The sequence below is a fragment of the Panthera leo genome, chromosome C1 (assembly GCF_018350215.1).
Source record: "Panthera leo isolate Ple1 chromosome C1, P.leo_Ple1_pat1.1, whole genome shotgun sequence".
Taxonomy (NCBI): Eukaryota; Metazoa; Chordata; class Mammalia; order Carnivora; family Felidae; genus Panthera; species Panthera leo.
The window spans coordinates 8,084,604-8,109,974 of record NC_056686.1 but is presented as its reverse complement, the minus strand read 5'-3'; the positions used below and the strand labels follow the sequence as shown (position 1 = coordinate 8,109,974).

General features: G+C 45.3%; 1 protein-coding gene across 1 annotated transcript in view; it reads left to right on the top strand.

Annotated features, from left to right (window-relative positions):
• Positions 1–25,371, top strand: part of MTOR (mechanistic target of rapamycin kinase) — a 132,755-nt gene that overhangs the window by 25,771 nt on the left and 81,613 nt on the right. Inside the window, exons 14-25 of the mRNA XM_042954026.1 lie at positions 2,455–2,577; positions 3,188–3,277; positions 3,394–3,486; positions 4,179–4,313; positions 4,555–4,684; positions 6,004–6,254; positions 17,257–17,343; positions 19,911–20,078; positions 20,558–20,670; positions 20,997–21,159; positions 22,289–22,381; positions 23,089–23,235. Coding sequence (XP_042809960.1) covers positions 2,455–2,577; positions 3,188–3,277; positions 3,394–3,486; positions 4,179–4,313; positions 4,555–4,684; positions 6,004–6,254; positions 17,257–17,343; positions 19,911–20,078; positions 20,558–20,670; positions 20,997–21,159; positions 22,289–22,381; positions 23,089–23,235 — 1,593 coding nt within the window. The remainder of the gene's footprint in view (positions 1–2,454; positions 2,578–3,187; positions 3,278–3,393; positions 3,487–4,178; positions 4,314–4,554; positions 4,685–6,003; positions 6,255–17,256; positions 17,344–19,910; positions 20,079–20,557; positions 20,671–20,996; positions 21,160–22,288; positions 22,382–23,088; positions 23,236–25,371) is intronic.

Here is a 25,371-nt window from a genome sequence, read left to right as displayed (position 1 = left end):
TTTACGTCTGTGATTAATTGATTTATATGTTTGGGTGCTTCCAAGTTGGCGACATAAATATTTACAATTGTTAGATCTTCTTGATGGATAGATCCCTTAATTATGATAATAATGCCCTTGTTCATCTCTTGTTACAGTCTTTGTTTTAAAATATGGTTTGTCTGCTGTAAGTATGGCTACTTTGGCTTTCTTTTGACTTCCGTTAGTATGGTAGATGGTTCTTCATGCCCTCACTTTCAATCTGCAGGTGTCCTTAGGTCTCAAATGAGACATAGGGTAGCAGAATGGATTAAAAAAACAAGATCCATCAATATGCTGCCGGCACTTCTGTGTTTAGCCTAATGGTTTATTTCTTCAACTGCTGCCCTGTGTGAGGAGTGTCCATCACTTTAAGTCTTTTTAAAATACCTAAGGTTTTACGGGGCACCTGGGTGGCTCAGTTGGTTAAGCGTCCAATTTCAGCTCAGGCCATGATCTTGCGGTTCGTGGGTTCGAGCCCCATGTCAGGCTCTGTACTGACAGCTCAGAGCCTGGATCCTGCTTCAGATTCTGTCTCTCTCTCTGTCCCTCTTCCACTCATGCTCTCTGTCTCTCAAAATAAGTTAAAATAAACATTAAAAAAATATACCTGGGGCGCCTGGGTGGCTCAGTCGGTTAAGTGTCTGACTTCAGCTCAGGTCATGATCTCACAGTCTGTGAGTTCGAGCCCTGCGTCGGGCTCTGTGCTGACAGCTCAGAGCCTGGAGTCTGCTTTGGATTCTGTGTCTCCCTCTGTCTCTGCCACTCCCCTGCTCGCACTCTGTCTCTCTCTCAAAAATAAACATTTTAAAAAAATTATATATATATATATATCTGTATATACACACACATATATGTGTGTATATACACACACATATACACATATATATATATATACACATATATATATATACAGATATTTATATATATATATGTGTGTATATATATATATATATATACATATATATATATATATACACACATATATATAAAATCTCTAAGGTTTGGGGAAGGAAAAGAAATCATTATTGAACCTACCAGCCCAAATCCTGCTAAAGAAGCTTGAAACAGAAATATCTCCTAATGAGAATATTACTGAGCTCAGCCCTGGTAACACCAAAATTTCTAATTGTTTTCAAATGCATATACAGACCTTCCCAAGGTGAATTGGACATTTTCATGCCTTGATAATAAGGGACATTACCTAAATGTGCTTTGTCCTTTTTCTGATGCCTTGATCACCAGAGAGGGCGCTGGGTATTGTTGTGGGGGCACAGCAATGCTCTCTGGCTCTGGAAATGAATCGGGGATCTTTGAAGTGGCCCTTGCCGCCCCCGAGAGTTGTGCTCTCCTCACGGGCACGCATTTTCTCCCCGCCTGCGTCTCCTTGCTCACGTGGGTCCTTTCTCAGCATCCCTGTCCATCCCCTCTCACAGCTGTCTGCTGTGACAGGGGAAAAACAGGCTGCCAGGGGGATCCAGAAAGTCAGGATTATTAAATCAATAACCGGAGACAAGATATAATGTGAAATTGTAGACTCCTCCTCTGGGTAGCTGAGTTAACATGCACTATTCTCATGGTTCAGAGATTTCCTTCTGGCAACTTCAGCTCACCAGAAGTCTGTCTATATTAAGTTGTTTCTATGAAGTCACTATGAGTAGAACGTGCTGATTTGCAGGTGTTTTAAGGATGTCAGAACAAACATGTTATTTCTGTTCATAAAGGTCCAAGGGGAATCTATTGATATAATCCCTCACTGTTGGGGTTTAGATGTGCCTGAAACCACTACTGAGTATTAATATTTCTTTCAACATCATAGCTATTCTGACTGTTCTTGGATTCTTTTGTCATTAGTTATAAGCCCTCTTAGTGATTTGCTGTCTGGATGGAGATTTTTCTCAAAAGAGAGCCCTTCCTTCATACCTTATTTCTCTCTCTCTCTCTCTCTCTTTTTGTTTTAATGTTTATTTATTTTTGAGGGAGAGGGGGAAATAAAGTGTGAGCAGGGGAGGGACAGAGAGAAAAGGAGACAGAGGATCACTGTAGGGCTCGAACCTACGAACTGCAAGATTATGACCTGAGCCAAAGTTGGATGCTCAACCACCTGAGTCACCCAGATGCCCCACTTCAATCCTTATTTCTGCAGACCCCTGCTCATACTGTCCCTGGTGGTTTTCTCAGTCTCCTGTGACTGTGCTGCACTGTCACAGCTCTGCTCGGGGACGATCGTGGGACCGTGGGAGCTGGGACTGGTTTCAGACCGTCTCTCTTCCCACCACTGCTGTGTCCCACTGTTTGCCTTTGTGGAATATCTAGCAGCCACTTGATCCGTAGTGGAGTTCTGGTTCCTTCCTCTGGTTCCCTGCCACCTTTCCCCTTTGACACACCGTTCCTCTCTAGAATTTCCTCTATCATACGAACCTTTCTTCCCTCCAGATTTTGACAGAGCTGGAGCACAGCGGCATTGGGAGAATCAAAGAACAGAGTGCCCGCATGCTGGGCCACTTGGTCTCCAATGCCCCCCGGCTCATCCGCCCCTACATGGAGCCCATTCTGAAGGTAACCCACAATAGCTAGAGAGACTGGCACTTTCTCTCCAGGTGATCTTATGTCAGCTCATTCGGGACGATGGGAGTGTTTCAGTAGAGAAGTTCTTTGGCCCCAGGCTGGGGGACGAGGGCCCCATCAGGCCCTTCTCAGCGAAAGAACTACAAAAATCCCACCAATTGCAGGAAAGGGCTCTCTTTATAAGAGATAAGAAATGATGGTTCCAGCACATCATCAAATGTGCCTGGAAAGAAGTAGGTAAATAGTGGCATAAAATTGTTCCTTCAAAATGAAGAAAAAATGAGCTTTAAAATCTGAATGCGTTTAGAGGCATGTGAAATCTTTCAGAACCTACGTGCATCTGGGCAGATGATCACACAGGTATCATTTGAGGAGGCATGGGAAACGTTTTTAAATCATGGCACTTCCCAGCTCTCTCGTATGTCAGACTGGGCTCAGAAAAGTTTTAGAATCCACATTCCAGAGAAATCCTGGATTTGTAAAGCCTAGAAGTAATTTATCTGTGACTGAGATGGTCTCTTGGGTGAATTTTACTTATGTAAAAGAAAGGTTCCTGGTAGATTCTGTCCTGCATTCATTTTCTCATACCTTCTTTTCATAGGCTTTAATACTGAAACTGAAAGATCCAGACCCTGATCCAAACCCAGGTGTGATCAATAATGTCTTGGCCACAATAGGAGAGTTGGCTCAGGTAAGGGGACAACCACTTTTTCCACAGGATGGAAAGAATGCTGTTTAGCCTCTGAGGAAATCAAAATAAGGCCGTAATTTCTAATCTTCTCTACCGCGGTCTTTTTCGTTTTGTAGGTCAGTGGCCTAGAAATGAGGAAATGGGTTGATGAACTCTTTATTATCATCATGGACATGCTCCAGGACTCCTCCCTATTGGCCAAAAGGCAGGTGAGTACTGCTCTTTCTGGACTGAGCAGGACAGGCCCCTGGGAGGCCTGGGCCCTTGTCTCTCTTCGTCACTCACTGCCCCCAGCCAGTGCCCGACCCAGAGCTCGGCACACAGTAGGTGCTCAGAAGTATCTGCTGAGTAAAGGGAAGGAAGATATGGAACCAGAATTCGTTGTCATCCTGACCTGGAGACAACTTTGAGGAAGTAGCAGCTCAAAGAAAAATCCAGATCATGTATCAGAGCCCCGGCCCCCAGAGGGAGAAGGAAAGCCTGGGCCTGTGGCTGGGGAAGCAAAAGCCACGCTTCAGCAGCCCCCACCCCCACCCCCACCCCCACCCCCAGTCCTGGCTTCACTTTGGCCACTGAGGCCATTAGGTGACTAACATTAAGAACAGTCTTAATTTCCCTTGAAGCTCGATTTCTCCCATTAATCATTCAGGATGTGGAAGGACTGTGTGTTTCCTTTGAGGAAGATGGGGCTCTTCTGTATCCAGTGATTGTTGGCATCGGTTTGTGGCCTTGTTTTTATGCCCGAACTCTCAAGGATTTCTGTTGGCGGTTAACAGAACTCTACTGGAAACATTTTTTCTTGGAAAAGCCTCTAATACTTCGCTGTAATTATTTAAGGAAGAGTACAGACCATGCTTTCTCCTACTGACTCGACCGACCACACGATCTGTTCCTTGTCCAGGTGGCTCTGTGGACCCTGGGACAGTTGGTGGCCAGCACTGGCTATGTGGTGGAGCCCTACAGGAAGTACCCCACTTTGCTTGAGGTCCTGCTGAATTTTCTGAAGACTGAGCAGAACCAGGGTACACGGAGAGAGGTAGGGCACGTGGCACACTCGGTCTTTAAAGATTTTGCTGGAAGAATGGAGAGAGATTGTGGCATTGACACGCTCTTGAGAGCATGTTGGTTAGACGTCCTGTCCTCCTGTTTCGTTCTCATAGCTGGCCGTTCAGGTATGAACTGGGTATCATGGAACATCGAGAGGAATACGCATCAAAGCTATGGTCATCGGATACTGTGATGAATGTTTTCTTCTTCCCCTCCCCCTCCCCACCCAGGCTATCCGTGTGTTAGGGCTTTTGGGGGCCCTGGATCCCTACAAGCACAAAGTGAACATTGGCATGATTGACCAGTCCCGCGACGCTTCTGCTGTTAGCCTGTCAGAATCCAAGTCAAGTCAGGATTCCTGTAAGTTGAGGGGACTGATGAGAGACTTATCACATCCTGCCTCACGAAGCGCTTGCCGGCTGTGTTTGGAAAGAGCCTTGGGCTGGTTAACAAATGACAGCACGTCGGCTCACTTCATGACTTTTGAGTGGAAAGTTGAGTTTTGTCTTAAACCACAATAGGGATGCTGCTTCCCAATGTGTCTGGAATCCTTACATCTGTCCAGACTCTTTGCCAAGGGTCAACAGGCTAAGCCTGTACCCGCTTTTTGGTGCTGATGAGAGAGATGTGAATCATCACTCCCTCACCTCTGTTCATCTGTCGTTCTTTGTTAGTCCTTCTTTGATGTTTTCTATTCTCCTGGTGTCCAAGGAGCAAGAGGGTAGAATTTATCCTCTCTGTTTTAATCGGTAGGGAAATCTGAGGCCAGGCTCGGGGGCATAGACAAACTAGTAGCTCTCAGAATCCAGGGCTGTTTTTTCCATCAACTGGTCTGGCTCTGGAGCCCCTCTGTCTGTTGACAAGTAGCCTGAGAGATTGGGTAGGGTATGGGGTTACAGCAGATTCTTCTAGGGTGGACTTATTTCCGAAAGAGTGAAAATCCAGCAGTGGCTCTCCCAGCCCTTCCAGCAAAATGTTGTGTTCCCCAAATAATTTGTTTCCAAACTCTATGGAAGGAACCTTGTTGCTTCCAATGTATTCTTCTGTGTGTTAGAGAAGTGTATCTATGATAGCACCCTGTCAGACCCAGGGTGGGTCCTGGGTCTCAGCAGAGTGGGGGCCGGGTCCCTGCGGGTTTTGTCCTTACTCGGCACTGCCTGTCCAGCCTCTTGACCCACTGAGTTCTTACCCTCCTCAGTGTACCGTTCAGCCTCCCCTCACCCAGTCTTTGAGATCCTTTCTGTTCAGGTCTGGTGGCATTTGCCACCCCCTTCTCTGAAGTCCCTAGAGGGACCGAGCAGCTACTGAACAGATGCTGGCCTAATTTGGGGGGTAACTGGGGAGTTGGCCTTGACTTTCATTTAGGGGGTGTGATTATTTTTACTGACGGTTTCAACTTCAGAGTTGTCACTTGTAATGATAAGAAGCTAAGTTAAACAGAGCAGTTTAAGGAAAACCCATCATGTACCATTCTAGGCTTCTGTAGTTGGGGTCAGAGAAAAGCCAGAAACTCTTAGAAGCCTTAATGGTGACAGCCTATTCATTGGGTCCTGATGTTCTCTGTCCTCCCCGTGAACGCCGATGGCGCTCGGGCTGTTGGTGGCACGCCAGGCTCTACTCCAAGTCGGAGTCACATCACGCACGTATAGCTCGTGACTGTTGCCGTCGTTCTGTCCTAGCTGACTACAGCACCAGCGAGATGCTGGTCAACATGGGCAACCTGCCCCTGGACGAGTTCTACCCCGCCGTGTCCATGGTGGCGCTGATGCGGATCTTCCGGGACCAGTCCCTCTCACACCATCACACCATGGTAGTCCAGGCCATCACCTTCATCTTCAAGTCCCTGGGCCTCAAGTGTGTGCAGTTCCTGCCCCAGGTCATGCCCACGTTCCTCAACGTCATTCGCGTCTGTGACGGGGCCATCCGGGAGGTAAGTAGCTAAAACCCCACCCCTGCTCCCTCCGCCTGAGCCCCAGCTGGTCCGCTGAGGCAGATTATTTGCATATCAGCTTCCTGTCGCTGCCCTCTGCTGGCTGTTGAGCTGAGCACCTGTCCTCCCTCCTCACACTTGACGGAACAGGTGCGGTTGGCTCGGCCCGGTGTCCTGGGTTATCCCCTCAGAATGGCGATGAATGGGTGGGTGGGTGTGTGTGTGTCTAGAGTTCAGTGCATTTGTTGGGGAGAATGTTCCACTGTGTGGACTTCTGGTTGCTTTCTCATGATTAGATTTAAGTCCATCAGTTTTGTGGTTGTTGTCTTAATGTTTATTTATTTTGAGAGAGAAAGAGCAGGGGAGGGGCAGAGAGACAGAGAGACAGAGAGAATCTCAAGCATGCTCTGCGCTATCCATGCAGAGCCCGAGGTGGGGCTCGATCCCACGACTGTGAGATCATGACCTGAGCCCAAATCAAGAGTCGGACACTCAACTGACTGAGCCTTCCAGGCACCCCTAAGTCCATCATTTTTAGTGAGAATACTGCAGAGGTGACGTTCTTATCAGATCTCATAATGTCAGCTTCTCCCATTAGTGTTGATCATGAGTTCGAGCACACGGTTAGATTGGCATCTGTCAGATCTTTCCATCGTAAAGTTGCCTTTTTCGTGAGCCATTGAGTAATCTGTGGGGTGATACTTCGAGACTACGACTGTCCTGTTCCCTGACTACCTTTTACCCCGTGGCTGAGTATTCATAGGTGACCCTTGCCTGAATCAGTTGTCACACTGATTGCAAAGTAGGGACTTTCTAGTTCTACCATTTCTTCGACTTTTAACAGCTGGCACATTCCTGTGAGGTAGAATTTTCCCCTTTCCTTCCCCACAGCTCCCTTTTGTTCTCTTTCCTTTCTCTGAACCACAGAACCTGCAGAGTGCTTCTGTGATTATTATACTTATGCCACTACTGACCACAAACCTGCTAAATAAAGTTTAAGGGGGCTTTTTTTTTTTTTTTAATGTTTTTGATTTTTTTTTTTTATGTTTATTTATTTTTGAAGGAGAGAGCCAGAGCATGAGCGAGAAGGGGCAGAGAGAGAGGGAGACAGAATTCAAAGCAGGCTCCAGCAGGCTGTCAGCACAGAGCCCGATGAGGGGCTCAGACCCACGAGCTGTGAGATCATGACCTGAGCCGAAGTCGGACGCTTAACCGACTGAGCCATCCAGGCGCCCCTTTAATTTTTTTTTTTTTAAAGTAAATTCTGCATCCAGTGTGGGGCTTGAACTCACGGCCCTGAGATTAAGAGTCGGTGCTCAACCAACCGAGCCACCCAGGCTCCCCAGAGTACTGTGTTATAAAGATACTTGAATTAATTTTTCTGATCAGTTTTTCTCTCTGTGATTATCTATTCAACTTGATGCACATTTGGAGGAAATAGTATCTTTTTAGAAAGTATATTTTCTAACTTTGTGCCTGGAGGAGAGAAGTGCAGTTTATTTTTATGTGTTCAACCTCATTGAACTCTTACTAATTCTAATCATCTAGCTTTTCACTCTAGATAATCATACAGTGTACAAAAAGAGAAAGATAGGGGGGCCTGGGCTCAGTCGGTTAAGCATCCAACTCTTGATTTCAGCTCAGGTCATGATCTCGTGGCTTGTGAATTTTAGCCCCACATCGGGCTCTGTGCTGACAGCGTGGAGCCTGCTTGGGATTTTTCTCTCTGCCCTGCCCCGCCCCGCTCACACTTGTTCTAGCAATGTATGCTTTCTCTCTCTCAAACTTAAAAAAACAAGGAAGGAAGGAAGGGAGGGAGGGAGGGAGGGAGGGAGGGAGGGAGGAAGGAAGGAAGGAAGGAAGGAAGGAAGTTAGTTCTAGTTTTTGTTTTAGTCTGTAAACCAGTTAGTTATTGCTTTTCTCATTGTATATCCAGGACCTTCAACCCAATGTTGATTGGCTCAGTCAAAGTGGAAATCTTTCACCATGGTCCTGATTTCAGTGGGACAGCTGTAAAGATTCCACTGCTGAATATAACGTTTGCTGTAGGTTTTTGGTAATTAGCTTTGAAAGGGTTATAAATGTTCCCTTGCGTTCTTAATTTGCTAAAGTTTTTATCACGAACAGGTATGGGATTTATCAACTGCCTTTTATTTGTCTGGTGTGATAATCGCATATTTTTTCCTCTTTCAGGGTGTTCATATGTTGAATTTATGGATATGTTCTAATGTTGAAGTATTCTTGAAGTCTTGTCCTAAAACCAGCTTGGTTATGATGTATTTTGTTAATACATTGACTTTATATCTACTACTTAATTGAGATTTTTTTACATCAGCAATCCTGAGTGGAATTTGCCTGTAATTGTTACTATTTTTTTTTTTTTACTATAGGTTCAAAGATCTGTTTATCTTTTCTGTTGCTTCTTAAAACAGTTTTGGTCACATTTTTCTAGGAAATTACTCATTTTATTTACTTTCTGTCTGTAGGTTTGCCTTCTGTGCACATTTCATAGAATTGGAATCATATGTGGTTTTTTGTGTCTAGCTTCTTTCACTTTACGTGATCCTTTTGAGTTCATCGTGGATCAGTAGTTTATTCCTTCTTTCTAGCTAAATAGTAATGTAATGCTATTATTGCTCGGAGGAAGTGTTTTTAATGTTTCCTATGCTTTCTTCTTGCGTCCCTGAGTTATCCAGAAATGGATATTTTAATTTGCAGATTTACAGGATTTCAGATTTCTTCTTTGGATATCTACTTCTGACTTAATTGCATTGGGTTTGTGATTCCTCGTTGTTTGCTGAAACCACCTTAATAGTCTAATGCTTGGTCCATTTTCGATAAATGTTTCCTCCATGCTTGGGAATAGTGTGTATTTGCTAACGTTATCCACAAGGTTCCACGTATGTCGTTAGATTTGAACTTACTACTTGCTGCGTTCAAGTCTTTTGTATTCTTGTTAATTTTTTGTTTGCTTAATCTGTCCATTACTGAGAGAAGTGAGATAAAAACCTCCCTTTACAATGCTGGCTTTATTAATTTCTCATAGTTTAGTCAGTTCTGTTGTATGTACTTGGGGGGATATATTATAGGTACGTTCAAATTTAAAATCATATCTTCCTGATAAGTCGAATCTTTTATCATTGTGCAATAACTCTTTATATCTTTAATACCTTAAAATTTATTTTGCCTAGTTTTAATATAGCTACACCATCTTTTTTTTGGAGGGAGGGAGGATGTCTTTTATTATCTTTTTACTTTTAATTGTCTTAAGGACTTTTTGCTTTAGATGGGTCACTCATGATCATGATATGTATAATAATGCAGCTAGGTTATCCCTTTAATCTAGTTTGAAAATCTTTGCATTCAGTCCAATTACATTTATTGTGATTGCTGGTAAATTTGGGCTTATTTCTACCATCTGATCTAGTGCTTTATCTGTTTGTTTATTTTCTTTATTTTCTGTCTTTTTGGGGCTTGATTTAAGCTTTCATTTTCTTGTCTTTTGCCCTCTACTTGTTGGCCATCTTTAATTTTAATAAATGATCTATAATGGGATATTTCAGTTGTAAACAAAAGCGGACAACTTCTATCAAATTCCCATACTCATTAATAATTATTAGCACTCTGTCAATTTGGTTTCATCTTATTACTACCACCCCCACCAATCTCTTCCCCCCCACATACAAACATTTTTTCTGGGGTATTTTAAAGCAAATTCTAGGTATCATACTATTTCACCAATAAAAAGCTTTTCCCCCATATAACCAAAATTACAAGACCTACAAAATTAAAAATAATTCCTTAGTATCTTCTAATATGAAGACTTCTTCAAATGTCCTTGTTTGTCTTTTTTTCTTTTCTTTTCTTTTCTTTTCTTTTCTTAAGTAGGTTTCATACCTAGCGCAGAGGCCAACACAGGGCTTGAACTCATGACCCCCGAGATCAAGACCTGAGCTGACCTCAAGAGTCAGACGCTTCACCATCTGAACCACCCAGGCCCCCTCCTTGTTTGTCTTAAAAATGTATTTTTACATTTGATTTATTTAAATCATAATCCAGATAAGGCCTGCACGTGGCATTCAGCTGATATATCCAATTGTCTTTCTGTCCCCCTTTTTACCCCACTTTTTTTCATACCATTTATTTGTGAAGGAAGCAGGTCATTTTTCCTATAGAATTTCCCATTCTGGATTTGGCTGATAATATCTTCAAGATGTCTTTTAACTTCTTGTAAACTGGTTAGATTTAGATGCTTAGTTAGATTCAGGTTCCTTCTTTTGGTGAGAAATCCTTCGTACCGCATACTTCCTATTTCAACAGTTAGTAAGCAAGTCTTTTCTAAATGATCCACTTCTAGTAACATAAAAGGTAATCGATGGGCTCAGGTACTGTGATCCTGTGTTCCCCATCAGCTTTTCTCCTAATCCTTTTAGTGCTCATTGAAGATTGTTTTGTAGAACCATTATTTCATTGGCAACTGGAAAACGGTGATTTCTAATTCTGTTACCCCTTCTGGATTTATTAGCTAGCAATTATCTATAAAGAACTTTATGTTATCAACTATTTAGTTAATTTGAAATATAGTTCATGCAGGAAGGGCAAAATAAACGCACGATTGTTTTATTTATCAGTTTTTCAGAGTAATGAATCAGGTCCTTTGCAACCTCTCCAAGGTGACTCAGGCACCACCCCACGACCCCTGTTGTTTTTGGAGTATCAGTATCAACTTGTGTGCGTGCGTGCGTGTGTGTGTGTGTTTTCTGTTCATTGAAGGCACTGTTTTTTCTCATGATCTAATTATCCCACTCGACGTGGCTGTTGTGTTCCTTTTACATTGCCAGTGGTCTTGGTCTTTGATCGCTTTCTTGCTTTCTGGCAAAAAAAAAAAAAAAAAAAAAAAAGATATATTGAGCTTATCAAGTACATTTCACTCAAGCCTTGTCATGGCCACTTTCAAGGAGCTATGGTTTCTTTTTTCCTTTTTTTTTTCTTTTTAAGTTTATTTATTTTGAGAGAGAGAGAGAAAAAGAGCATGTACACATGAGTGGGGAAGGAGCAGAGAGAGAATCCCAGCAGGCTCCACACTGTCAGTGTAGAGCCTGACATGGGGCTCAATCCCTTGAACTGTGAGATCATGACATGAGCTAAAATCAAGAGTCAGACACTTAACTGACTGAGCCACCCAGGCGTCCCCGGAGCTATGGTTTCTTTAAGTGAGAGATGGTACTTAGAAACTGCAGTTTGTGTGCTAGGGTGCTCATTGCTACTGACATATCATTATTCTCAGCCATTTCAGTGAACAGACCTAGAAATAAGTAATTTTTAGAAAGAGGAAAATTAGGTAATGCATATTTAAGTTTTAAGAGTTTTTACTTTGATTTTATACTTGTTTCTCACACTGAAAAACTTGTTCCTTGGTTCTGACATTTCTATAATTACTTGCTTTATCTTGCAAAATACATACCTACATGTATCTTATATACATGTAAATAGCAAATGACCAGTATTAGTAATAACAGTAAGATTACTGAATGCAGTTCAAGCTTTTTGGAATTTTTTGTTGTTCTTAGGCTGTGTCCTTTTGGAGATATACACCAAAATGCTGTGTTTATTTTTTATTTAAAAAAATTTTTTTTTTTAATGTTTATTTCTAAGACAGAGACAGAGAGAGAGAGACAGAGCATGAGCAGGGGAGGGGCAGAGAGAGAGAGGGGGACAAAGAATCCGAAGCAGGCTCCGGGCTCTGAGCTGTCAGCACAGAGCCTGACTCGAGGCTCCAACTCGTGAACTACACGATCGTGGCCTGAGCCAAAGTCAGACACCCAACCAACTGAATCACCCAGGCACCCCTTAAAATGCCGTGTTTAAAGTTGCTTGAAATTCTTTGAGTGATTGTCCAACCAACTTGATTTATAGTTAAATTGTTTCTGCTTGTTTTCAGTTTTTAGAAATTTCTTTGAGGTTTTTCCAATTTAACTAGGTTTTCTGATTTAACTTTGAGGTTCATTCTGATTATGTAAGACATTAACATGATTCCAGGGCCAAAACTATAAAATATGTTCAGTGAAGTCTGACTTTTCCCTGCATCCCTATTCCGTGTTTCTTCCTTCCTCTGCCATTTCCTATTGCTGCTATAACAGATCACCGCCAACTTCATAGCTTCAAACGACACAAATTTATTATCTTATGGCTCTGTAGGTCATACGTCTGACAGAGGTCATACTGAGCTAAAATCAGGGTGCCATTGAGGCCACATTCCTTTCTGGAGGCTGTAGGGGAGAATCCATCTTCTTGCTTCTTCTAGCTTCTAGAGGCTTCCCACGTTCCTTTGCCATCTGCCTCCACCTTCGGAGTCAGCAACATTGCATCTCCCTGACCTGTCTTCTGCTGTCAGATCTTTCTCTCTGCCCACTGCCAGGAAAGGTTCTCTGCTTTTAAGGTAAGGACGCCTTTGATTAGATTTGCCACACCTGGATAATCTCCACATGTCAAAGTCCTGAACCTTAATCACCTCTTCTCAAGTCCCCTTTGTCATGTATTGGTAGGTTCTGGGGATTGGGGCATGGACATCTGTGGCGTACCGTTGTTCTGCCACCGCACTTCCCCCTGAGGTAACCGGGCTTTGGTTGTTTTTTTTTTAATGTTCAATCATGTATTATTAAATCTTCTCTACTGGTAGTTAATTTTTTATTATTTTTATTTTTTAAATATTTCTTTACATTTTATTTTATTTTTATTATTTTTTTTAATTTTATTTTTTATTTTTTTTAATTTACATCCAAATTAGTTAGCATATAGTGCAACAATGATTTCAGGAGTAGCTTCCTTAGTGCCCCTGACCCATTTAGCCCATCCCCCTCCCACAACCCCTCCAGCAACCCTCAGTTTGTTCTCCATATTTAAGACTCTCTTATGTTTTGTCCCCCTCCCTGTTTTTATGTTATTTTTGCTTCCCTTCCCTTATGTCCATCTGTTTTGTCTCTTAAAGTCCTCATATGAATGAAGTCATATGATTTTTGTCTTTCTCTGACTAATTTCACTTAGCATAATAGCCTCCCGTTCCATCCACGTAGTTGCAAATGCGAGATTTCATTCTTTTTGATTGCCGAGTAGTACTCCATTGTGTATCTGTACCACATCTTCTTTACCCATCCATCCATCGATGGACATCTGGGCTCTTTCCATCCTTTGGCTATTGTCGATAGTGCTGCTAGAAACATGGGGGTGCGTGTGTCCCTTCGAAACAGCACACCTGTATCCCTTGGATGAATGCCTAGTAGTGCAATGGCTGGGTCGTAGGGTAGTTCTCTTTTTAGTTTTTTGAGGAACCTCATACTGTTTTCCAGAGTGGCTGCACCAACTTGCACTCCCACCCCCTGAGGTAACCGTTATGGTCAGTTTTTAAATTTATCTTTCCTTCTTTCCTTGGGAGGTGATGGCGCTCCACTCTGTGGATATCCCCCCGCCATTTAACCCATCCCTGTGGATGTATTTTACGTTTTTTCCACTCTTTTGATACTTCAAATAATCCTGTAACAAAAAGCTGTGTGTGCATATAATTTTTACCTCTTTTTGTACTTGATTGGCCTCATTTTTTACATTTTTAAAAAGCTTTTTATTTGTTTTTTTTAGTAATCTCTGCACCCAGTGTGGGGTGTGACCTCACAACCCTGAGATCAACAGTCACGTGCCCCTGTGACTGAGCCAGCCAGGTGCCCCCTCATTTTTTACACTTCGATCTTTGAACTCTTTGGAATATGTCCCCGTGTACAGGATGGATTCATGTTATCCTTCTCTACCCTTACGATTTTGCCTCACATGCCTCATTTTAATACCTAATTTTAAAAATGAATCCGTATCTCTGTCTTTCCCCAGAATAACATACAAAACTTAGAACGATTGCTCAGACTATGTTATTGTGAAGTATCCCTTTTTTTTCTACCACCAAACTAAACATTATCGCTGTTGTGTGCAGAGACACTTGCCAACTCACTTCTCCTTATTCTGTCTCCCACCTCAGTGCTTCCTCCTAGCATCATTATCCTTCTGTAGAGCCAAGGCACATTCCTCTTGTGAGCATCCATCAGAGTAAGCTCTCTGTTTCTGTTTTATCTGAAACCATTTTTATTTCACCCTCTTTTAAAATCCTTACTTAGCTGAGAATATGATTGTGGGTTCTGCAACTGTAGATAAGATCCCACGTTTTCTCATTTCTTTTGTTGAGAAATCATGATTCCTTTTCACTTAACCTCACTTTTCTCAGTGTCTGTTTCAGATCTTCTCATTGTGTTTGTTGCCCTGAAGCTCCACTATTGTGTGTAGAGATACGGATTGCTTTCTTGCATCCTCTTTGGGATTTGTGGACTTCCCGAATATGAGGATTCCACCCTTCGATTTTTTCCTTGCAGAATTCGTTTCAACCTGTAGAGCTTCTCACTTTGTCCTTAATGTCTGTTAGTTTCTTCTCTGTATTTTTCATCTTTATCTCTCTGAGATTCCCTTCTAGGTATTTCTTCACTTCCTGTTTCTGTTCATGAATTCCTCAATTGTGTCTTTGGACCTGTCCTTAAGTTTTTAGGTTCAACTATATATATATAATGCTTATTTATTTTTGAGAGACAGAGAGAGAGCACCAGTAGGGGAGGGGCAGAGAGAGAGAGAGGGAGACACAGAATCTGAAGCAGGCTCCAGACTCTGAGCTGTCCGCACAGAGCCTGACACGGGGTTCAAACTCGTGAACCATGAGATCATGACCTGAGCCGAAGTCAGATGCTTAACCCAGGTGCCCTAAATTCTCACATAAATAAATGTGAGAATTTAAGCATTTTAAACAGATCTGTTTTATATTTTTATCCAATAATTCCAATATGTATAAAATCCTTGATGGGTCTGATCCTGCTACTTATTGTTTCTGCTGAGTCATGCTCTGAGTGGCCTGTCTTTATGTGTTTTATAATTTTGGATCGCATATCCTAGTCCACTGGCATTCCCTGGCTCTGAGGTCGCATTTCTCCAGATTTACATTTGCTTCTGCCCTGTGATCCAAGAGAACCTTAAGTTAATCTCTTGGCTTAGAGTTTCTCAGTCCACAGAGATGGTCCAAATAACCCATATCTAAACTCATATGAAAATGAACTGAAATTACAAGCTCTTGGGGGAGACTTTTTTCCTACCTAGATGTCACATCAAGGCTGACAGATGTCTTTGTCTCCTTTTGCCATTGGACAGCTTTAGGGGTGGGAGGGTCACCATTTCTCTTACTATGTAGCCCTCTGAAGGTCTGGCTTTCTGTGACAGGTTTCAATTCTCTTAGTATAATAACAATATTTATTACCTTTTATGCATTATCTTTAGGCTTTTCATAGTAAGGATATCTAACCCACCATATTTTCAGAACAAAACTATATGTTCTTTTAAAATACTAATGTTCAGGGGGAAAAGAGAAGAAAAATCTCATGAGAGAATCTACAGGAGAAGAAATGAGGTGGCTGCTGTGGAGGGGACCCTTGTGTGGCCGCTGCAGATGACTTAGCCACAGAGAGGCGTCCCCGTTACACCTAATATGAAATGACAGCAAGGATCAGGACGCTTTGTCCTTTCTGCCCTGCCATCCCCAGCGCCCTGCTCTTTCTCCAGCTTTGATTTTCTACCTTTTGTCAGGTTTCCCATAACAAAAATTTAACTAAAAAACCATTATATTTAGAGTCCCACGTCCCTTGATCTCTGGAATGTCCTTTTATAGAGAACATTTCACGAAAACTGTCAGCGATTCAATGAGGAGGCACCCAAGAGATAGGTAGGAACGGCCGTCCTGAGTTGAATCGGAACTGTGCCATGTGGTGAGCAGATTGTAACTGCTTAGAATCCATTGGTGTCCTTGTGGTTAGAGAATGCGTCCACACTCCCTTCGAGCCCAACCCTGTCTGTCCTGTCAGTCTCTCCTCATCAGATAATGAGTCCGTAAGTCCGTTGCTCACTATTTGAAACAGCACTTTTTATTTATCCCCAACTTACTCAAGTTTCCAAATGTGGAAAGAGTGAAAATATGTATGTTCGCACTAAATTGTCCTTATTAATGGGGGGAGGCAAAGGCATAGAGGGCTATAAAAATCTTTTGGGGAGGGACATTTAGAATATGATTCGCCACTGAATATTGACACGTAGCACTATCTGAAGATCCTAACAAGATAAAAACTATGCCCTAAAGACCTCTTTAGTAGCAGAGGTTGCCTTTCCCCCAGTCTTTTCATTCCCAGCTTGTTTTAGCAGAAGGCACCTCTTCTTAACTTTTGTACCGTATCAACCTGAACAGCTCTCCTTATCCCATCCCTCCCCCTGTTTGCTTACTGTTTTGGTTCAAAGTTTCTTAGAGTTACACTACTAACTAATGAATTAAGATCTAATTAATTAATTACTATAAATGAACCATAATAGTTAGCTGTGTTTTTAGAAAGTAAGTGGTAGTGAATTAGAACTGAAAAGACAAGACACATTTACATTTGATTGCAAATTTCCTGTCCGTTTTTAAGTCTTCAGTAACTCCAGAAATCTTTCAGTGATAGCTGGTGTTCATGGAGCACTTAATCGTATTCACATCCAGGTATTATCCCATTTTACTTAAAATAAGCCTCGGAGACAAGTGGCCTGTTACCTGCTTTTTCCAACCAAAGAAGCTGGGCGCAGAGAAGGTAAATGAAGGTCATAGAGCTAATAGGTAGCATCGTGGCTCACAAAAGCCAGTGTGGCCCCAGGGCATCTGCTGTGCAGTAACTAGCTCACCTGGGGTATGAAGCCACCTGACAGTTGTTTTTAGCCCCAACCACTGTCACCACCAAAATTTTCGGTTCTGGGTTTTTTTTTTTTCTTAGACTTACTCTCAGTGCATAGAATGGTGTGGAAACCGATCCCAAAGTTGTTTTCGTTTGTTCCCACGGACTTAGGGTAAGCCTGGGAGTCCTGCGTCCTTCCTGATGCCAACTTGCTGACCTCTTCTCCATTCCAGTTTCTGTTCCAGCAGCTGGGGATGCTGGTGTCCTTTGTGAAGAGCCACATCAGACCTTACATGGATGAAATAGTCACCCTCATGAGAGTAAGTAGAAGTTAATATTTTGGCCAGTTCATCAGTGTTTGGGTCAAGGAACGTTCGGAGGCAGATTTGGATAACGTGGGCAGTTTGTGGCATGGGTCTCCAGAGAGCTGTTCCAGCCCGAGGATAAAAAGCGGGGCCCGGTTCCCCAGCGGGTGTTGACAGGGGAGGGGGTACCCCCTCAGAGGCTGTGGCACCCGAGAACAGGGGAGGGAGACTGAAGTCATTGTTCTGCCAGAAATAAACTCTCGAGTTTCTTGCCTCACACACAACAAAGCAATTTCACTTTACTATCACAACAGTGCTCTATTGTTCCCAGGAAAGCCCTCCTTCTTACGGCCCATAAAACCATGGCCTTAAGAGAGGTTGGAGGATTGGGTTTTCGTAGGGCTATTAAATACGATGAACTCCTGGCAGGCACTGAGGAAGAAGGCGAGGCTTTCCCCCACCTCCTTTAAGAGCATAAATGCCACCTTCTGACTGTAGCAGCACCGGAGGAAAGGCTCACATCCCAGATTTTATAACCTGCTTTAAGCAGGTGCAGAGGACTCCCCATCGGTGGCGATGTCGTTTTCCCATTTGAGGAGGAGGCCTGCTTCCTGCTGTTCTGTATCATTTAAATGTCTCTGCTGGGGGACTTGCTTTGCCGAGATGGCTGTGCCCTCAAAGAATTGGAAGACAATTCATCCCCGATTTCTGTTCTTCTATGCCAGCTCTTTGTAGTTAGCTTGGAGGAAGCAGCAGGACTGAAATCAAAGTGGCTGACTTCAAAACTGGAACTTCCCAGAAACTGGGTCTCAGAACTGAAAAATCTCCTGTCTGTATAAATAATTAAAACCACTCTTGCTCCCCGACTCCTGCCACAGAGGCCTCCGTACAAGGAAGTTGAGCAGAGTGCTGGAGAGCAGGCGGATGGCCGGGGGGGAGGGGCCCAGGACGCAACCGTGTGTACTCGTGGTTTGTACTCGTGGTTTGAAGCTGGACTAATCGGGGACCTAGTCCCCGAAAAAGACTTGGGCCCAAAACAGGGGTTTGAGGCAGGGAGCCTCACACCTGCAGAATGCAGCTTTCATTTCCTCCAAGATAGATAAGGTAGTCCAGGGCTCTTCCTTTCTGTTGATCTTGGGCATTTTCATGAGTGCCCCGAGCCTGGGACGAGAACAGTCTCTGTTAACAGTGATCCCTGGGCAGGCTGCCTGGTTTCTTTGAGGTAGAGACGCCCATAGTAGCACAGCAGAAAGGTGGGTGGGCTTTCTCTGAAGAAGGCACAGTGCGGTCCAAGTGAGTGAGCATCAGACAAACCGTGGAGGTCATAAAATCTGTGGTGTTTCTTTGGCAGAGGTTTTGGTCTAGAGAAAATAGCTTTTTCAGAGAGAATACTTCTCTCTCCGAGCAGAGAGAAATAAAAGTTTTACCAGCATCTTTTAGTATGGTTTTTACTTTCTGAACTATTAGGATTTTTTCAAAGTTGTAGTAAAAATACTTTAGGCTTCTATAAAGCCCTTCTTCTGAGGAGCACTCTCTCTCTCTCTCTCTCTCTCTCTCTCTCTCTCTCTCTCTTTTTCCCCATTGACTTTCCTGAATTATTTGGGGGCCCTAAAGTATTAATATGTGTGTGTTGCCGTCATCAGTTCAACTTCTGTCATCATTAAGTCTCCCTCTCCAGAGGTTTTAGGCAAGGTAGTAGGGAGCTCTCTTTTTGAGTTGACTTGAAATGACAGCTTTTCCTGGAGTCAGAAACTCAGACCAATTTGGGGGTACCAAGGCAGGATCTGTGGCCGATCAGCCAAGTTTTTAGTAACTTATATGGAACATGACTCTCTGGGTATAGAAAAAGTGCTCCTTTTGTGGCATCATCCAGGCCTGAAAATGATGTGGGACAAATGGCAGGTGCTGTGTAGCAAAGTCTAGATCCAGAAGGGGCAGGAAACCTTGTTAACACTGGAGTTACCCCTGGTAGAGACCAGGTGGTACCCAAAGTAAAGAATCCACCCTGGGTGACCTGGGAGCCCCTTGAGTGATGTAAGCCTAGTCACTCATTCACTGTGTCAACGTGTTCTGGTGGCTGGACTCTGCCGGGTGCTGTGCTAGATTCTGGGGAGACAGAGATGGCTCAGGGGTTTCTTGCCCTTGATTAGTTTATAGTCTAGTAGAGGGAAGGTGGCAAAGAAAATTAAGTATTACAGGTGCTAGAAAAGAGGAGGGCAGAGGGACCCAAAGCGTGTAATGGGAGGAGAGCGAGAAAGCCTTCGTGGAAGTGAGGCTTGAGCCGGGGCTAGAAAGACCACGGGAGCTTAGCGGTCTTAGGAGTTCTAGGCAAAGAACACAGGCAAAGCACAGAAGAGCAAAGCAGCCTGGTTGCATTCAGGGAAAGGCGGTTTAATTTGCGCACTGTGACCGTGACAGGGGCTACAAAGAGGCCCGGGGAGAGGAGGGTAGGCAAGGGGTCTGTCACGGGGCAGACTGCGCTCACTGCGTATTTCCTTCTTTTTGGACCATCTCAGTTCCTTGGTTCATGTTTCGGCAGAAGGGCACCTGGCTTTGCTTCTCTGTCTCTTCCCTCTTTATAGGAATTCTGGGTCATGAACACCTCGATCCAGAGCACGATCATTCTTCTCATTGAGCAAATCGTGGTAGCCCTTGGGGGCGAATTTAAGCTCTATCTGCCTCAGCTGATCCCACACATGCTACGTGTCTTCATGCATGACAACAGCCCAGGCCGCATCGTCTCCATCAAGGTGAGTCCGTGAGGGCGTCCTCTAGAGAGATTGCCGGCATCCCTCACAGTCCGGGGATGATCAGCTAAGAGCCGAGACCCTGCTCTGAGTGACAGGGTGATGCTCCATCCGAAAGAACGCTGATCCCCGAGGCGTGCAGTTAACAGGATGTTTACAGTCCTCCCTCGATTGTCCTTGTGTTTTGTCTCCTTTCATGGCTTATTCGTGGTGAATGTTTTATCCCACACCAGTTTTCTCTGTTGTCTAGCAGCTGATTCCGTATCAGTTGAAATCAGCTCAGAGAAAGCAAAACAATCCCTAAGCAAAATGAAAGAGGGGGGAAGTGCTGCCAAAAGAATGTAGTTCAGGACCACTTACTGAAGGCCTTTCGAGTCCCCACAGAATTTGGAGTTACCTAAACCATCACCCCCCTCCGTGTGCTTAGATACGTGGTGCCTGCCTGTGTTTGTTCATCACCAGCCTTCTGCTCCCTCTCGCAGCTGCTGGCTGCCATCCAGCTGTTCGGCGCCAACCTGGACGACTATTTGCACTTGCTGTTGCCTCCTATCGTGAAGCTGTTTGATGCCCCTGAAGTCCCCCTGCCGTCCCGCAAGTACGCACCTGCCCTTTGGGACTAACCATCACTAACTGCAGTTAAGCCTTTCATGTTCTGTTGAAAATGTCCCTTGCTTAAGTTCCCAGGCCATCTTTCCATTTGTTGTTGTTGTTGATACCTCAGCTCCCTTTATTTTAGTTCAGAAATGTCCCAGGTTGATGGAAATCTTAGCTGTCCCCATCCCCCTGGGATATATGTTGGATCCATGTCATGTGATACCGGAGAGGCCATTCCTTCCCGTTTGGTGCCGTTAAGATAACCCTGAGCCACTTCTCGCACTTGAGGACCGTATGTTAGCAGCTACTGTCGGTTAACAATTGCAGGGCAGCGTTAGAGACGGTAGACCGCCTCACAGAGTCCTTGGACTTCACTGACTACGCCTCCCGGATCATTCACCCGATCGTTCGAACCCTGGACCAGAGCCCGGAACTGCGTCCCACGGCCATGGACACGTTGTCTTCGCTTGTCTTTCAGCTGGGGAAGAAGGTGAGGCCGCACCCCTGTGTGAACGTGCTCTTCTGCCCGGCTTTGGGAAGATGACCTTCTCTCTGAAGGTCTCTATATGTTAGTCTGTAGGTCTCAGCAACTGTCAGAGAACTGAAAGTTGTTTGCTTTTTTTGTTCCTTCATCTGTTTAGCAAATATTTCTTGAGCCACCTCTGTGGGCTAAGTGCTGTTCCGGGGTAACGCAGTAAACAGAATGGTGTCCTTGTTCTCATGGAGCTTCGATTCCAGTGAGGCAAAGCTAATAAGCACAGCCTGTCTCATAAGAGCACAGAGTGTCGGTGGGGGAGGGATGCTGTGTATTTAGGGTAGACCGCGAAGGCCTCTCTCCTGAGTTGACGTTTGAGCAGAGATGTAAACATCAGAATCCGAGTGAGCCCACAGGGTTGGATCCCAGCAGAAGGAGTGGCAAATGCAAAGGTGTGAGGAGGCAGCATGCTTGAAGGGTCTATGGAATCACGGAAAGGCGTGTGTCTTCAGAGGAGTGAGCTTCAGGGGAAAGGCCTTGGAGTTCAGGTCATAGAGATAAGGCAGTGGGGCACAGAGATGCAATAGGCCAGCGGTTCTCAGATGTCCCTGGACAGGCAGTGTCCGTGTCAGTTGCCGGCAGTCTGTTAGAAATGCAGATTCTCGGGCCTCTGCCCAGACCTGAGCCAGAAACTGCCTGTGGAGCCTGGCAGTCCCTGGTTTCATAAACCCTCCAGGTTATTCTGCTGCTCGTCAGAATTTGCACATCACTACCGTGGGTCATGATACGTACTCTGGCTTTTACCCTAGGCAAGTCTAGAAGCGTTTGCGGGCTCTGGAGCACAGGGATACTGTGATCTGAGCTGATTACCCTCAGCGCCGTGTGGAAGAACAGACTAGGCCAAGCGGGGGAGCGGAGAGAGCACAGAGGCCTCGCAGGAGCCCAGATGGAAGATGCTGGGATCTAGGAATGTAGTGCGTGTGTGCGTGTGTGAAAGGGAGACAGAGAGAAATGATTCTTCTGAATAACACCAAGCCACCCCAAACCCAAAAGAACTAGCTACAACATAGTGGCGGTAATGATCCTTTCTCTGCTTCCCACTCTTCGGAGTGGCATCTCTGACCTCTTCCCTCTTCTCTCTCAGTACCAAATTTTCATTCCAATGGTGAATAAAGTCCTGGTACGACACCGAATCAACCATCAGCGCTATGACGTCCTCATCTGCAGAATCGTCAAGGTGAACTGCACTTTCTTTCTGTTTCAGAGTCCCCCGTTGTCTTTTCTCGTTGGTATTCACGTGGTCTTAGCTGTGGGAGCACATCTAGCTTTTTAGTTCTGAACCGGCGACGGGCAGCCCATTTCTGTAAAGATAGCCAGTTTTGCTCGGCTCTCTAGGCGACCTGGGCTCTGACGCAATGGTTCGGCCCTGCCGCCGCGGCCCGCAAGTGGCTGTCCGCGCGTGGACGGGAATGAGCCCGGCCACCTGCCGGTGCGTTTTTGCTTGCGGCACCATAGCGTGCTTCTCTAGCAGCTTGCATGTGTTACAAAATCCTCATCTTCCTTTGTTCTTTTTCCCAACCATCGGAAAATGAGGAAACTCTTCTTGGCTGTAGGGCCAAGCAAAGCCAGGCAAGGGGCTGTTTGCCACCCCTGCTCCTGACACTTCGTCCCTTTGATCACTGCCCCCAGTTGTTGGGGCTTCGCCAGCTGCGTGGCTCATACTACGGAGTCCGTGCGGTCAGTGTGACCAAGAGTGACCAGCGGAGATGGGTCCGCAGTGGGGAGTATAGCCGACCCGTGGTTCATTTTGTCCATGCGTTAAACTTTTTCCTTCTTATTGAGGTCCTGACGTTTCCAGAAGGTGGGACCCTCCCGGGGTTTAATTAAGGGTATTTTCCAAACTGGGAGGAGCTGCAGGGTTTTTCTGTGAATCTCTGGTTGCAGGGATACACCCTTGCTGATGAAGAAGAGGACCCTTTGATTTACCAGCATCGAATGCTGAGGAGTGGCCAAGGGGATGCGTTGGCCAGTGGGCCGGTAGAAACAGGACCCATGAAGAAACTGCATGTCAGCACCATCAACCTTCAAAAGGCAGGTCCATGCTTTCCGGGGGGACTTGGCAAGGAGAGGCCTGCTCTTCTCTCTTGTCTAGAACTCTTAGCTCTTGCTGCCACCAGCGTAAAACAACCAAAGACCAGCCCAAGCGTTTTTCTGAAACTCTAGGTACCGTGAACTTAGGTCATTTTGTCTGTCCCTAGGTGTCCAAATTACACATTTTTTTAATAGAGAGTAAATGTAGAACAAAGTTCTAAACTTCCTTGCAGCTTTGATAGAGTCCTTCGTTGTGAGTAACATTCTCATCTCTTACATGACTGGAGCAAAACCAGTGAGCTCCTTAGTTAGCACCGAGACTGATGCAGGCCCTTTAAAGCGGGGCTTCTCAGCCTCCCGAGACTCACAGTGCTCGCCGAATGCTGGCAGCGGGTGGAAGATACTTGCTCAGACTCAGGCGGTCCAAGGTCAGGCCTACGTTCTGCATTTCTACTGGAGTCCTATGTAAGGCCACTGCTGCTGGTCCACGGACCACATTTTGAGTAGCAAGCTTTTTCTTTTTTTAACGTTTATTTTAGTTTTGAGTGAGAGCAAGAGCGAGCGGGGAAGGGGCCTAGAGTGAGAATTCCAGGCAGGCTCCGTGCTGTCAGTACAGAGCCTGATGCGGGGCTCAAACTCACAAACCGTGAGATCGTGACCTGAGCCGAAGTCAGACACTTAACTGACTGAGTCACCCAGGAACCCCCAGCAAGATCTTTTAGATCTTTGCAGACAAATACCGAATTCTCTGTGCTGACAAAAGCCTGGGATGTAACCAGTAGTCTCACCATATATGCCACCAGCCATCCACTTAAAAAATAGGTGGGTTCAAAGCATCACTAGTCGATCGGAGCAGAATAATGGTGACGTTCCTGACTTTTAAATACACATACCGGGTTGCTTATTTCCCACGTTTTGTATTAGTGTCAGTGCTTCTGGAGACTGTAAGCAGCTCCCTGTTTGGATTTCACCATCGTAGGAGTCTTCCTTCATTAGCAGTTGCCCCACAGCAGCTGTCCTTCAAGTGTGGCATGGACCGAGATAAAGAACTGGGCAGGATTGGGTCCCAGCTGCCCTGTTCTCTGCTTTTGGCCCAGCCCGTAACAATTTGAGCACGTGTGTGTGTGTGTGTGTGTGTGTATGCGCGTGTGTGTTGACACACAGCTTGGGACCACTGAGGCCTATCACTGACTGTTGAGCCAGGCTTCTGCACCCGCACAGCCAGCTATAAAGTGACCCCTGCTGAGAAACGTTGGATGATCCGAGAGGGAGGTGGTGAAAGACCCCTGGGGCAGGCGTGACGCTGCTGTCCCTCTGTGGAGTGTGTCCTGCTAGCCCGGGACTCCAGGAGAAGGAAAAGGTCACCAGTCACCCGGCACTCCCGGGCGGTTGTCGAGGCCACCCTGCTGACACCTCACACTTCAGGGAGGGGCCGGGCAAAGAGGCCAGATGCACATTTCCACCCAGATGTGTTTTCAGCCCTCCTGGGTTCAGAATGTCCTTCCAACCAGGCAGCTGTCCACCTTCTCTTAGAGCTTTGTTCGGGCTATTTTAGGAAATTCCCCAGTAGTCTAGTTTGCTTCCAGGAAGGCTTGCTTTCTACCCAGGACTTGGAGAAAAAAGCGTCCCCCTTGCCAAACAGAAGGAAGAAAGAGCCTCTAGGTTATCTCACCTGAGAGAACAGAGCCAGTCCAGAAGGCCTCAGCAGGATCTCCGGCGCTGACTCTCAGACCCGTTTGTGCTTCCCCGTACTTGCGTGCTGAGCGCTCGGGGTCAGCGCGGCCCCCGCTTTTAGCCGCTTTCAGAGCGACAGTGCGCCACCTCGGCCATCTTTCTACTGGCTGTGCTAATAGAGGAGTTACACGGGACCAGAGACAGAAAAACCATTCGTATATGCCTCTAGGATGCCCGCCAGGATTTTCAGCAGCTTTACTGTCCTAGGAGAGGCTGTCTGGGCTTACGTTCTAAATGAATCAGCTGATGTCCTGTCAACATGCGCCAGCGTCACCGGCTGAGGCAGCCCACGGCGGGTGGTGGCAGAGGGACGGTGGCAGGTGTCAACAGTTACTACAGACCCCAGAGAAGCAAGAGTGGGTTATGTTTTCAATGAAAGGCCCATATGGGGGGCTCGGCCTG